This window comes from Artemia sp. Qi Xiang Cuo, chromosome 16 (genome assembly GCF_049724085.1).
Source record: "Artemia sp. Qi Xiang Cuo chromosome 16, ASM4972408v1, whole genome shotgun sequence".
NCBI classification, from domain to species: domain Eukaryota; kingdom Metazoa; phylum Arthropoda; class Branchiopoda; order Anostraca; family Artemiidae; genus Artemia; species Artemia sp. Qi Xiang Cuo.
In genome coordinates, this window is record NC_142809.1 from 12,561,923 (window position 1) to 12,576,481 (window position 14,559).

Sequence of the window (14,559 nt, forward strand, 5' to 3'; positions counted from 1 at the left end):
TTCTTTGTGCCAATAAATAAAATCAATAAAGGGTCCAATTCCTCCTCTTTCAAGACTCTGCATGATATTCGCCTAGAGTTGGCCTTGCTAGCTTCTGGGGAGAGGATCTTGCAACCAGATTTGAGACCACAGGACCACTCTTAAAAGACTGGAGCACAGGATCCATTACAAAACTAAACAGGAAACTTACAGCCCCCAGCTTGAACAACAAGGGGAATCACAGTTTTGCATGGGTAGCACTGATGTGTCCTCTATTTTTCGTTTTTCTTCTTTATTGCTAGCGAACCACTAACATCATAGAGTCGTTTTAAAGTTCATTTAAAAACTAATTTTAAATAAAAGTTCAAATAGGGATAAAATCCTTTTAATAGACAGTGATTTTCACAAACAGTAATTAAATTTCACAAAAAAATACTAGATATTTCGGTCACATATCCAGTATTTCGAAATATCTAGTATTTTTGTGAAATTTTTATCAATGTTTGTGAAAATTACTGTCTATTAAAAGGATTTATCCCTATTTGAACTTTTATTTATCGTCATGGAAAGTCAGTGTGGTCTCCAAAATTATCTAAACTAATTTTTATATCTAATTACTTTTTTAACAATTATTAACTTTATATCTTAGTCTAAAAACTATAAACAAGGGAGTAATTAACTACCTTGAAGAAATTAATTAATTAACAAAAAACACTATTTTAATTAACTAAAAACTTGTGTCTTCGGTATCCAATTAGGTCGTGAAATTATTAGAAATTAATTTATTTCGTTTATTTTTATTTATTTATTTTCTTATTATTATTTTTTGTCCTTTTTTTGGGGGGGGGGTCTAAAGCGGGCTGGGTATAAGTGTGTATGTAGGGTTTTGTAAAGGGTGGTGTTTACCCATACAAGTTTAATAAACTTCAGGTTTTGTTGTTAATGTGTTATAATTTTTTAATAAAACCTTTTTCTCTCTCTCAAACAAGGTAGTAAATAACCTTCTGGGTACCATTAACAGCAAAAAATGGGATTTACCCCAGAAACAATTATGATATTTAGACAGAGCATTAAAAAAAGGCATCAAGTAATCTCAGATGGGATGAAGAATAAAACAAGTAACCTTCACTGGTTCATCCTCATCTTCGCCTTCCCATTTATCACCAACGCGTCTAGGGACTGGTACTGGAGGAGGCTCAAAGTCTTCATTCTCTAAAAAAAAATGACAAAAATTGAAAACAAAAACATCAGGTACCAGTAGATGATATCACAGTTTCAACTTTCAATGAAGATAGGTAAAAGTACCAAAATTCAAGGAATATATACAATTGCTAATTTCACACACTGGAGATTTTTGAAATTATTATTTTCTATAAATAATGTTACCACTTAATATTCAACTGCCACACAATAGAGATCATTAATGTGCTAAGCAGCCACCACCTTTGCAAAACAGCATAAAACTACTAAAAATGTATTTAAAAAAAAGCCATTCATTCAAGGGTAGATCTAGAGCAAAATCTTGGGGGGGGATGCAACAAGATAGCCAATAATTGACAAGTTTACTTAAAAAAGAGGGAAAAACAGAAAAAAAAACATGGAGTGAGGGAACCAGAAAAAAATCTTACAAGAGGAAAAGGTATGGTGTCAAAGAAAGCTAAATCCAAGAAGAAAAGGCACACTGAAGAAACAAAAAGAAATGACCAACCAGATTGATACAATAGTAATAATAATTTATTTTTAACCCACGTCATATACAAAAATGATAACTGTGGAGTATAATGAAAAAAGTAGATAATACACTACATACACGAGTACATAAAACTCAAAAACTTCACAAGAGCAGAGAAACAATTGCTAGTTCTCAAAATGATCAATTTGTCCCTGTCTTTGCTACACCAGATGACAGCCCTCTCCTGAGTAATCTGAGTATAAAATCGACACCCTAATGCCATACACAATAATTGATCACTTGAATCTTCCAAGCATGATGGAAAAACTGGACCCTAATAAATAAGTGAATCTTGATGGTATTTGTCCCAGGCTGTTGTAAAAGGCTCACTGCAAATTAGCTAAGTTGTTTCAGAAATCACTAGATTCAAATGTGATATCAGGCAACTAGAAATTGGCTCATATAACCTCCATACATACAGCAGGATATTTACAAGAAGAATGTTGGCGATAACTAATCTATAAGCATTATGTGTGCAGTAGAGAAGCTGCTGGAAGCTAATGGTCAATTGTGTAACTCTCAAACATCTGAATACAAACAACCTTTTAATCCCCAGTAAGCATGGCTTTCAACTTAATCATTCTGTGGAAATCTTACTGGTCCTAATGAGGATAACACCAATCTAATAGACCATGAAATTCATGCAGACCTCTCTTCTTGACTTTGCCAAAGTCTTCAACAGTCTGCCACCTATGTCTGAAGCTAAAATATGTACGTTTACGTTTGAATGTTGTGGAGTGGATCCACAGACTCCTGCCAGAAAGAAAATAACAAGTAAACTTTATGGGGAGAGTGTTGAGATCTTCATGTCCAATGTCAGCAATGTTCTAAATGGAGTACCTCAGACAACAGTCTTGGAACCAGAACTCTTTAACATTTACATAAATGATGCCCGAAGAGTTATCCAGGACAAGAAGAGTATATATGCAGACAACTCAAAGATTACTACCCTATCTATCCATTCACCATTTCAGTCTGACCTTGACCAGTTCACTAGTTGGGCAATTTTGGGGTATCAAATCTAAAAGAGCAAAACAATGCATTTTGGGAAAAAAGAACGAGATGCAGCAGTATTATATGGCCTCAGCAGATACATCATAACATCCTCATCTCAAAGCAATACTGAAAAGGATCTTGGAGTCCTCATTGATAAATACCATTAACTTAATTGTGACACTCAGACAACTGCAACAAAGACCAATCTAATGCTGGGTCAAGTGGCTGGTCACCTGTCATCATGACCAAACTGTCCATTGCCTTAATCTGCCCCAAAATGAAGTTTGTCATGTATGTTACCTCCCCCTCAACAAGAAAGACAAGCAGGCAATGGAGCCTCTACAAAGGCATGCAACTGTGCATAAAAGGGAAGTGATTACCCACTGCATCTTGAGAGGCTCAAGCTTCCTACCCTTAGCTAAGGAAGGAAATGTGGAGATATTTTTATGGCCTGTAAGCTACTAAATTCTGGAGAATTCCCCTTCCAGTTGGGCAACACTGCCAGAACAAGAGGCAATCCAATGAAGTTATTTTTAAGATGGGCATTTAAAAGGTAGAGGTCTTCTCAATCCATGTAATGAACAGGTGGAACTCCCTTGCAATTAAAACAGTGACAGTCCCCAGTGTTGATGCTTTCAAAAAATCAGTGATCAAGACTGGTGTACAAAAACATGGCAAACAGCATGAGGTGCTCCTGATGTTCCTCCTCACCTCAACACTGACCCCATGTTTACATATTTACCTTGATTGCTGGATGTTACAATTTAAGGTAATGGAATGGTCCTTAGGATGTTTACAATAATCAAATGGCTTTGATGTGTTTCAATACCTGGCAAGAGTGCTACTCAATGGATCAATCCAGCACTAGCTTGACATTGAAAGTAAATTAATAAATTAAGAAAACAGGAAATTCTCTTCTTTATCCAAGCTTCTCAAATTTTCATTATTCCCCCCCCCCCACCCAAGGACCTCAGTTGCCAGATGTAAGTGAAACATTTTTAAATCAAATTCCACAAAACATTTCAGAGACCAGATCACAAATGCTACTCAATCAAAATGTGGTGTGGGTATCCTTCCACCAACACAAAAGAATCTTAGTGAACTTTTTGAACATATTCTCATCAAAGTCAGTGCTTGTTAGGTCCAAGGTTGAAGAATTTTGAAGACTGTTGAAAAAAAAAAACTTCTAAAGATTACAAATAACACAAACAATAAACCAATGCTAAAAACTATAGCTAATATATTTCCTTTATAGTTAACATAGAAGATTCTTTTTAAAAAGAACAGTCTGATAGAAAATAATAACAACTTATCCATATTAACTTTGCAAGAATTGCAGGTAATTTGGTAAGCAAGTATTCCCACCAAAAAAGTAACCCCTAACTTTGTCATGTTACTACTAAAATGTGGAGGTGATTACACTGACTGAAAATCCTTGTGTGATTACAGTTCAGATATGGTGCCATGTTCCCATTTTTCTATTATAAAACTTTGCATTACAGGGAGAGGGCAAAGAAGGGGGCTTCCCACTTCAGAGAGGATATTGCTGCTTACCTTTCAGCTAAAAGAGCAGTTTATCATTCTAGATTATTTTAATCAAAACCTCTGAAGTAGGGTTGCAACCCCTAGTGAATTATCACTATTTCTAGCGATTTTTTATATTTCCTACACACAAAAATCACTAAATTAGCACATAAATTACTAGATTATTGAAGAAAATCACTATATCAACCAAAAAAATCACCAAAATCAGTGTTTTTTTCTTAATGGATGGCAACCCTGCTCTGAAGGCACATGAAGATTTAAGGTAAATCTTGAGATTCATAACCCTGAGGATTATATATCATTTTCTGCCTCCATCCCCCCCCTTATCTCTCCCTTAGAAATAATTATAAATACTTCCATATTATATAGTACACACTCGAAAATTTGTATCAGGAAGATCAGACAATAACCAATTCTCACAGTCTTTATACTTGATACTTAGTTTTGGTGGAAAACTACACAGCAGCTGTATTTTAATTAAATTAAATTTAAAAAAATAAGTTTCTTTAACTGAAAGTAAAGAGCAACATTATAACTTAAAACAAACAGAAATTATTCTGTATATGAAAGGGGCTGTCCCCTCCTCAATACCTTGCTCTTTAAGCTAAAATTTTTTATTGTTTTAAAAAATAAAGTTGTTTGACAGATCCAAACTTTAGCGTAAAGAGCAAGGTATTGAGGAGGGAACAGCCCCTTTCATATACGGAACAATTTCTGTTTGTTTTAAGTTTTAATGTCACTCCTTACTTTCAGTTAAAAAAACTTAATTTTTTTTTTTAATTTCTGAACGTTTTTGAATTAATGCAGCTTTGATTTTGGCCCACCATACATGAATAATTAAAACAAAATTTGCATATTAATTTTACTTTTTTGGGCTAAATGGCTTTCTCGAAATTTTGTTCTGACGTAACTTACAAATTAACTTACATAACGAACTTCTATATTAGTATGTTTCATTACATATATTAGGGAGTTTGCCCCCTATTTGATACCTTGCTCTTTATGCTAAAGTTCGAATTTTGTTCAAATCACAAACCCCTGAATCACAAAGGCTGGTTAATTAGAATAGATAGCTCTTTTGAAACTACTAAAAAAAAACTTGAGTAAAAAGGGCAAGGTATTGACTTGGGGGTGAACCCCCTCATATATGTAATAATTTCTGTTTGTTTTAAGTTTTAATGTTGCTCCTTACTTTCAGTTGAAAAAACTAGTTTTTTTTATTTATTTTCTGGTCGTTTTTTAAATAATGCTGGGAAATCCGGCGCCCCTTCATAGAAATGTCCTTTCCCCAAGGAAATATCCTTCATGGAAGGATCCTCCCCATGTAACCCCTGCCTCCAACACCCCCCCCCCCCCATCAGAAAAAATCCCTCCTGAAACGTCTTTATACTTCCCATTAACCAAAACTATATATAAATAATGGGCAAAGTTCATAACTTCCAGCCATTCCTTTGGGAACTGTGGGGAATTAAGTAATCCTCAAAGACATATTTATTAAAGTTTCGACTATGCTGAACAAAACGGCTATTTCAAAATTTTTATTGGGTTACTTTGGGAAAAAATGAGTGTGGGAGGGGGCCAAGTTGCCCTCCAATTTTTTATACTTAAAAAGGGCACTAGAAATTTTAATTACCACTCAAATGAGCCCTCTTACAATATTCTAGGACTACTGGATTGATACAATCACCCCTGGGAAAAACAAATAAAAAAAAAACAACAAATAAACACACATCAGTGATCTTTCTTCTGACAAAAAATACAAAATTCCACATTTTTGAAGATAGGTGCTTGAAACTCCTGCACGTGGGATTTCTGATACGCGGAATCCGATGAAGTGGTTTTCATTAAAGTTCTATGACTTTTTGGGGGTGTTTCCCCCTTTTTCCGAAAATAAGGCAAATTTTCTCAGGCAAGTAAATTTTGATGGGTAAAACCAAACGTAATGAAACTTATATATTTGAAATCAGCATAAAAATCTGATTCTATTGACGTATCTATGGGTATCAAAATTCTGATTTTTAGATTTTCAGTTACTATTGACCTGGGTCGCTCCTTACTTACAGTTTGTTACCATGAACTATTTGATATTTAGTTAGGTTACATACTTAATAATGTGGTCTGGGCAATTAATTAATATTTACCAAACTTCATCTCTTGAGTGTGTACTACATAATATCGAACTTTGTAGTTATTTATTTATGTGAAGATTCTTTCAAGATAATTAATGAAACACAAGGGTTGCTAAGCTAGAATAAGAATTTCTTAAAGACAGTGTAGTTGGTAACAACTCATTTGGTAGCAATTGGTTGAAAAGGAGGCTCAATCTTAGAAAGGTCACTGGAACTTTCAATTTTCAATTATCTGAGCCCCCTCCAAAGTTTATTCAACCACCCCTTACACATGAAGTGCCTTTGGGAAAAAAGAACAAATATTGATACAGTAAACCCTTAGGGGTCTTTACTATAGGTAATGCTATATGATCCCCTCTGACTTAAACAGGAGAGTAGAAATTTCAATTTCTCTTTTAATGAAGATCCAGAATTATCCAATGGGAAAATGAGGGGGAGGGGAGAATTTGATCCCTGGCATGGTCAGTTATTTGGTTTGGGAGGGGGGTAAGTGGCGTGATTCTGTAAGCTCAGCCAGTCAACCCAATCTTAATGGATACCTGGAGAAATTTGGGGAAGGTAAGCAGGAAGGATGTGCAAAAGCACAGGAAGGTTGGCCCCCAACCCTGCATTACACTTCCTGGCTGAAGGGCCATAAAACAGAGTTCAGCACCACCAGTTTGGACCTTGATGGTCTAGTGCTGTCATACTTACTTACTAAAGCATTTTGTCACCATCTTATTTAAGATCAAACACTTGAAGTTATTAGTTTATCAACTTACCTACAAGGACCTCTTTTAGGAAATACCAACTATCCTATTTTGATATATATATATATATATATATATATATATATATATATATATATATATATATATATATATATATATATATATATATATATATATGTGTGTACCCTTTCAGTGTTTCTGTTTTATTCACATATTTGGAGGAAGCTGATTATCTTCTGATTCTAAAATGTAACTTTATTGCTTGATATTTATTCTATAAATCACAAATATTAATTATAAATTTTTTCTTTTCAATTGCTTGTCAAAACAGAAACCAAATTTTTAAATTTTTCTGCCAAATTATTGGTGAAAATTTGGGTTTGGGTTTATATTGATGGACTATTTGGGTATCTAAGGAATAAATCTACCTCTATAGTTAGAATTGCAGGTAAATATTTTGCTGTTCATATTATTGACTTAGGAATAAAGCAAATATATCATATGATGCCTTTTTTATACTTTTTATGAATATAATAATCATTTCTCTTGCAAGTTCAGGTTAAAGCCCTTTTTGAACCCTTGAAAATGACCAAAAAACTTCTAGTTTTTGGGTATGAAAAATGCTTAAACTTTGGATTTCAAATAAAATCCACAAGCATTGTTTTATCACAATTAAGTTGGATAAAATATTGAAAACAATTTCTCCATTTTTCTATCTGCCATATTTCTTCTGTCTGCTTTGAAATTTTTTACATAGAGGTGAAGGTGAAACAGCAGTTTTTAAGAGGCCTAATAGAACAAGAAGAAAACATGGCAGATTTTTTTATTTTTCCTCTTCATAATCTTGACAAATCATTGTTTGTGAATTATACAACTTTTACAAAATGGATTTGTAATGAAATAGTAAGCTTAAAACAAATGTTATAGCCCATTTTTATATCCAAAAATAAAAAATGAAATTATTATTTTTAAGGGTCCTAAAAGGGCTTAAAAATTTAATTTGCAAGAAAAGTGATTATTATTTATTTAATTCAACACAAGAGAAAGCCATAGGCCTGTTGCAGTACAAATACAAGGAATGACAACAACAGCAACACAGCAAAACAAAAAATATTCTTTAGTAAAACAACTATACAACTAACTATATTACAAAAACTGTTTTTCATAGAACTCAGTTTCAACAAGAGCACTCTTAAATGATTGCACTGCTTGCATAGAAACTATGGTATCCGGTAAACTATTCCAAAAATTTTGTTGCATGGTTAACAAAGCTACATTGACCTATTTTCTTGTGCACTTGCAGCTAATACAAGTTTAGTTGAGTGGCTGAATAATGACTAAGCTTGGACATCAGCCAAGTCCACATTATCAACACCCTTCATAATATGGAATGTATTGATCAGTCTGTATTGACCAAACATTGCAGTCAGCACTGATATGATAAATGACTCAAATATGTCACAAACTTTAATGCCCAATGTTGAACCTTTTCAATTTGCTGCAAGTCACATTCCCATGTTGGTTACCACACAGAGGAACAAAATTCTACCACTGGGCCTACTATTGTCTTGTATAGAGTCATAAAAGTTTGAAGTCTAAATTTCCTGAAACTTCTCCTAATTTAAAGTGACACTTTTATACAGTTTTACCTCACCTGCAAACAGTTTGACAGTGGAGTGACAAATTACTTCAAGCAAATCATTGACAAACAAAAATTCATTACTGACAAAAATGGTTAGGTATTATATTTAGAAAGAGCATAAAAAAAGACATTGAGTAGTAGGTCAATAACTACCAAATCATATTATTGAGTTAGGACTAAAGTGAATACACCATTCGAGGGAGTATACCCAATGGATATTATCTAAAAATTTCTATTCTATAGAATGTAAAAATAATATCCAACCATACTTAGTTATTGCCAAAATTATTCAACTAGTTAGCTATCTGAAAAATCCTTTTAAGCAAATAAGAAATTATCCAACTAGGAAAATAATTAAAATTTAAAAGAAAAATAGTTTTATCTCGCTAGCCTAGCCAAATACAATAAAGCATAAGAGCCAACTTAGTATCTCTAACTAGGTGGATAATACTTTAACTTAATGCTTGTAATATATATCTAACTAGACAGATAAGTCAATTCTTCATACAAATTAGTGATAATATCCAACTAGTCAGACAATTTTTCTCTAGACATAGCATAAACATCTAACTTGGTGGATAATACTTTATCCTAGCCCTTCTGATATTAATCAAAATAGGTAGGCTAGTTAAGTAACTTCCTGCCTAGTTAAATATATATCAGAATATCTAAGATTCAGCATTATCCACTTAGTTAGATATTCTTGCTGTGCCTAAGATAAACAATTTATCTGGCAAGTTGGATATTATCCCATACCTGCATAGCCTAATGGAATTTATGTATCTTCCTAGTTGAATATAAATCAGGAGTGTTAACACTTGGTATTAACCACCTAGTTAGACGTTCATGCTGTGCCTAAGAGAGATTAATTGTCTGGCTAGTGGTATATTAACCACAAACTGCTTTGAGATTCTTCTTATCTGCCTAGTTGGATAGATATCAGAAACTCTAAGCAACATTATTATCCAAGTAGGTAGATATTCTCTCAGCCTAAGAGAAACAATTTATCTGGCTAGTTGGATATTATTCCAAAACTGCATAGCCTAATTGAATTTACTTATCCTCCTAGTTGGATATATATCAGGAGTGTTAAGACTTGGTATTATCCACCTATATAGATGTTCATGCTGTGCCTAAGAGAAAATGAATTATCTGGCTAGTGGGATATTAACCCCAAACTGCTTAGAGAATCTTCTTATCTGCCTAGTTGTATATATATCTGACACTCTAATCAACATTATTATCCATCCAACAAGGTAGATATTCTCTCACCCTAAGAGAAACAATTTATCTGGCAAGTTGGATATTAACCATAAACAGCTTAGAGAATCTTCTTATCTGCCTAGTTGGATATATATCAGAAACACTAAGCAACATTATTATCAAACTAGGTAGATATTCTCTGTACCTAAGAGAAACAATTTATCTGGCTAGTTGGATATTATCTGAAAACTGTGTAATGGCATTTAATTATCCTCCAAGTTGGATCTATGCTATATCAGAAGTGTTAAGACTTGGTATTATCCACCTAGTTACATGTTCATGCTGTGCCTAAGAGAAATGATTTATCTGGCTAGTTGGATATTAACCCTAAACTGCTTTGAGAATCTTCTTATCTGCCTAGTTGGATATATATATCAGAAACACTAAGCTACATTATTATCCAACTAGGTGGATATTCTTGCTGTTCCTAAGAGAAACAATTTATCTGGCTAGTTGGATATTAACCCAAAACTGCTTAGAGAATCTTCTTATCTGCCTATTTGCATATATATCCAAAACACTAAGCTATGTTACCAACCAACTAGGTAGATATTCTGTATATTTCATAGACAGTCAAACGTTCAGCTAGGTGGATAAAGGTGCAAGAGTCTTAAAAATGTTTTTATTTGTCTAGGAAGATATTTTATTTTGAGACTAAGTGCAGTTGGATATAACATACACATATTTTTACATACTATAGAACGTAATTTTTTTAAGAATATCCATTGGGCACCTTCCTTTATGAATATAATAAGCATTTCTATCGTAAATGAATTTAAGCCCCCCCCCCTATATATGCCAATTCTGGGTTTGGTATCGCCTATACAGGGGGGGGGGCTGAAATTCATTTCGGATAGAAATGCTTATTATATTCGTAATCAGCATAAAAAAGGCATTGAATGGTGTATTCACTATATTCCTAACTCAATAATATGATTTGGTAGATATTGAAATTTATTTGGAAGTCAATAATATAAATAACTGAAAATTTACTGTTTTTTACCTTATTTTTCTGGAATGTCAAGGAAACTGGCCTTTCCTCTCTTTTACTGTATCTTACTAGGCCTATAGGCTACCTTTAAAGTAGGCTGTAAGAATTGTTAATTTTGTTCAAAAAAATCCAAGATTTGCAAAGTTTGGCTTGTAGTAGCATACAATGGAAACTGGGCCAGTTCTGCACAATCCTAGCCTAGTTCTCTTTTTGGACCAGCTTAAATTTAAAAAAAAAAGCCTGAAGAATTACAATATTAATAAAAATCCTACTTACCCCAGTCATCTGCCATTATTCCTTGAAGTTATGTATACCAATCCTCCACAATTACAATATAGGCTAGGCTTGTTTTTGTTGATTATTAACGTCTCCTGTAGAAACCAGCTTCTGATAGGCTATGCAAAGAAAAATGCAGATAAGTTTCAAAACCTCGCTTTCGAGTTGCAGCTATGTTGTAAAAGTGTCATGACATCTAAGAAGTCAATAAAATCGGAATAAGAGAGCGGGATAACAATGAGCAAATCACAAACACTATGGTTTTTGCTAAATTCAGCCAAATTAATTGATTGAATCAAAATTAAACCTGACAGCACTAGTTATATATTCAATCTGAACTAGCTGAGTACTGAACTAGCGCTTGTCAAGGCAAGACATCCCTTTTACTTCCTGATAGTTCTCTCAACTGTGAAATCCAGTTTTATATCAATTATTGCACTGTTGATTCTGGGGCCCCTCATATTTGGATTTTATGAAGAAAGGGGTCCATGCTCGTAAGTTTCTTTGAAATGTCATTTTGATGAGGTGAGGAAAGAAGCAAGCGTACTGTGTATTTAGCAATATATTAATAACCGATACAATATAATTAGCGATGTCTCTCACGAAAAAGTATTTTGATAAGCGTATGGACAACTTAAAGCAACTGGTAGAAAATCTTCACACTGAGAATGGAGCGTTGAAACAAGAGAACACTGGCTTGAAATCTTCAATCAATCAATCATTTTATTAATACTAAACTCTATTACAAACGTAAAGAAAAATTATTTGGCACAAGAAGCTTGGCTTGTTGTGGGCCATACAACACAATAATAAAGCACTAAAAGAACTACAAATATTGCCCTAAATCAAACAATATATATAAAACAAATATTAAAGAGAATAAAAACTAGCATACAGTAAAAAAAATTATAATAATAACGATATATAAGGGAAAAACACAAAAAGGAGAAACACTAGGAAAAAAGAAAACAGGGAAAATAAAAGAAGGAGAGGGAGAAATTACTAAACTGGAAAGACACGACGAAAAACTGCCTTTGCACACAGAAATAACGGGACATTTGGTGGGATTGAATTCCATAATTGAATTGATTTATAGACAGGAGACCTCTGGGCTGCTGTGGATGAACGTTTGGGCAAAATAAGTCTACGAGAAGAACTACACAAAAAAGTAAAGTACCTACCTGAGCCTGTCCGTGAAGAAAATTGCTGCAGAGGCGGTGGAAGTGTGTACCTAGAAAAGCAGAATGCTCTAAATAAAGATTACTTTTACCCACAATATGATCCAGCGGAGCTATTCCAATATCATTATAAAGGTCAGAGGAAGGGTAAAGCCAAGGGAGAAGAAAAGTAGCCTTCACTGCCCTATTTTGGGCTCTTTGAAGCGAGCAGAGAAGAGATTTATTAGTATTACCCCAGACAGAGGAGCAATAAGAAAGGTAAGGAAAAATAAAAGCATAATAAAGAGAAAGCATAACATCCGGGGGGAGAAATGAGTTAACCCGGTGCAACATTGAAGGCTGGCAGAGGATGAAGGAACAGGTGTAAGTTATATGAGGTTTAAAATAACGAAAACAGCCAAGATACACACCAAGAAATTTCACCATAGCAGCTTGCGGTATAACATCATTCCCATAAGTCAGGATGATTGGCTTCCTTACGTCTCTCATACGATAAGGGGTCCTGAAGTGTACAATGGTACCTTTTTTGGCTGTTGAGAGTCATACTATATGACCAGCACCAATCTTTTACTTTATCAAGAAGACCTTGAGCTAGGGAAGTGGCAGATGGCAGGTCCACTGCAGCAATGAAAAAGTTCCTGTCATTAGCAAAAAGAATAGGGTGGACAAAGGGATGATGACCATCAACGAGATCATTAATGTAAATTAAAAACAAAAGTGGTCCAAGCACATAGCCCTGTGAGACATCTTTGAATATAGGTAAAGTAGTGGAAGAATTACCATCAACCGAAACATACTCTGATCTTCCTGACAAATAAGACCTTAACCATTCTAGTGGGGCTCCATTTACTCCAAATAAAGATAGTTTAGACAAAAGAACAGAGTGGTCAACCATATCAAAGGCCTTTGAAAAGTCAAGAAATAGACCCAAAACACACAAGCCCTTGTCCAGGTTAACACGCACAAACTCTGTTGCATCTGAAAGTGCATACAAATTAGAGAAAGTGGGACAAAACCATACTGATGGTTAGTTATGAGAGAATTCCCTGCATTCGTATTAGTACTAAATACAAATTAAGACAGTCCACGATACACTACCGTTTCAACAACCTTAGAGATGACAGGAAGAAGAGAAATGGGTCTATAATTTGAAATTAGAGATGAATCACCTTTTTTATACAAAGGTAAAACTTTATCAACTTTAAATAAATGAGAGAAAGCACCAAAAGAAAGAGAGAGGTTAGTTATGTGTGAGATGGGGTTAGAAACAAACTGACCAATTTTTTTAAGAACATTATTACTCAAACCAAAACCATCAACTGAACGGCTACTTGGAAACTGGGAAATAATACTATAAATATCAATATCAATGCATGGGGAAGGGAAAAATGACTTTTCTGCTATGGGAAAACTACTAACTCTACTCTTGGGTTGAATGGGAACCGAAGGAAGAGTGGTGAAATACGAATTGAAGGCGTTTGCTGAAGAATTTTTATCCACAATAGATCCATCAGCATCACTGTAATAACATGGGGGGGGGACTGTTTGAGTTTCTTGCAAGAAATAGCTTCATTAACTACAGTCCAAACCTTTTGCAAGTTCCCCTTCATATACTACATATATCATATATCATATCATATACTTCATATATCATATCATATACTTCATATACAGAAATAGCTTCATTAACTACAGTCCAAACCTTCTCAAGTTCAACTCATCAATTCGACGCAAAAAAAAACAGCTTTTTGGCTGCACGTACTGAAGAAGTAAGTACATTTTTATAATGTTTGTACTTGAAAAGATCATCCTGTGTTTTACTTTTACATACAACCTTGAACAGAGACGCCATCATATGTGTAGCATTGATCAGACCTTTGGACATCCATGGGCATTTGGGTATAGAACTCCTTGGTTTCTTCCTCAGAGGAAAATGCTTATCCAACAGAGCTCCATACAACACACAAATAAACTTGTTGCACATTCAACATCATTAGCTTCAAGAACACTAGACCAATCATTACTGTGAAGACTAAGAATTAAATTAGAAATTCCTTTATCTGTAAAAGTTCTAAAAGAATACTCACCTTGCTCATTTACAGCAATCTCAGTTTTAGG

At 34.1% G+C, this 14,559-nt stretch overlaps 1 protein-coding gene across 1 annotated transcript in view; it reads right to left on the reverse strand.

Moving 5' to 3' along the window:
• The window catches only part of eIF3j (eukaryotic translation initiation factor 3 subunit j), a 33,146-nt gene extending 21,724 nt beyond the window's left edge, over window positions 1-11,422 (reverse strand). The window contains exons 1-2 of the mRNA XM_089102137.1: window positions 11,264-11,422; window positions 1,103-1,191 (exon numbers count right to left, since the gene is read on the reverse strand). Of these exons, the coding sequence (XP_088958263.1) occupies window positions 1,103-1,191; window positions 11,264-11,279 (105 nt within the window). The 5' untranslated portion in view covers window positions 11,280-11,422. The remainder of the gene's footprint in view (window positions 1-1,102; window positions 1,192-11,263) is intronic.
• Between the last annotated feature and the right edge of the window lie 3,137 nt (window positions 11,423-14,559).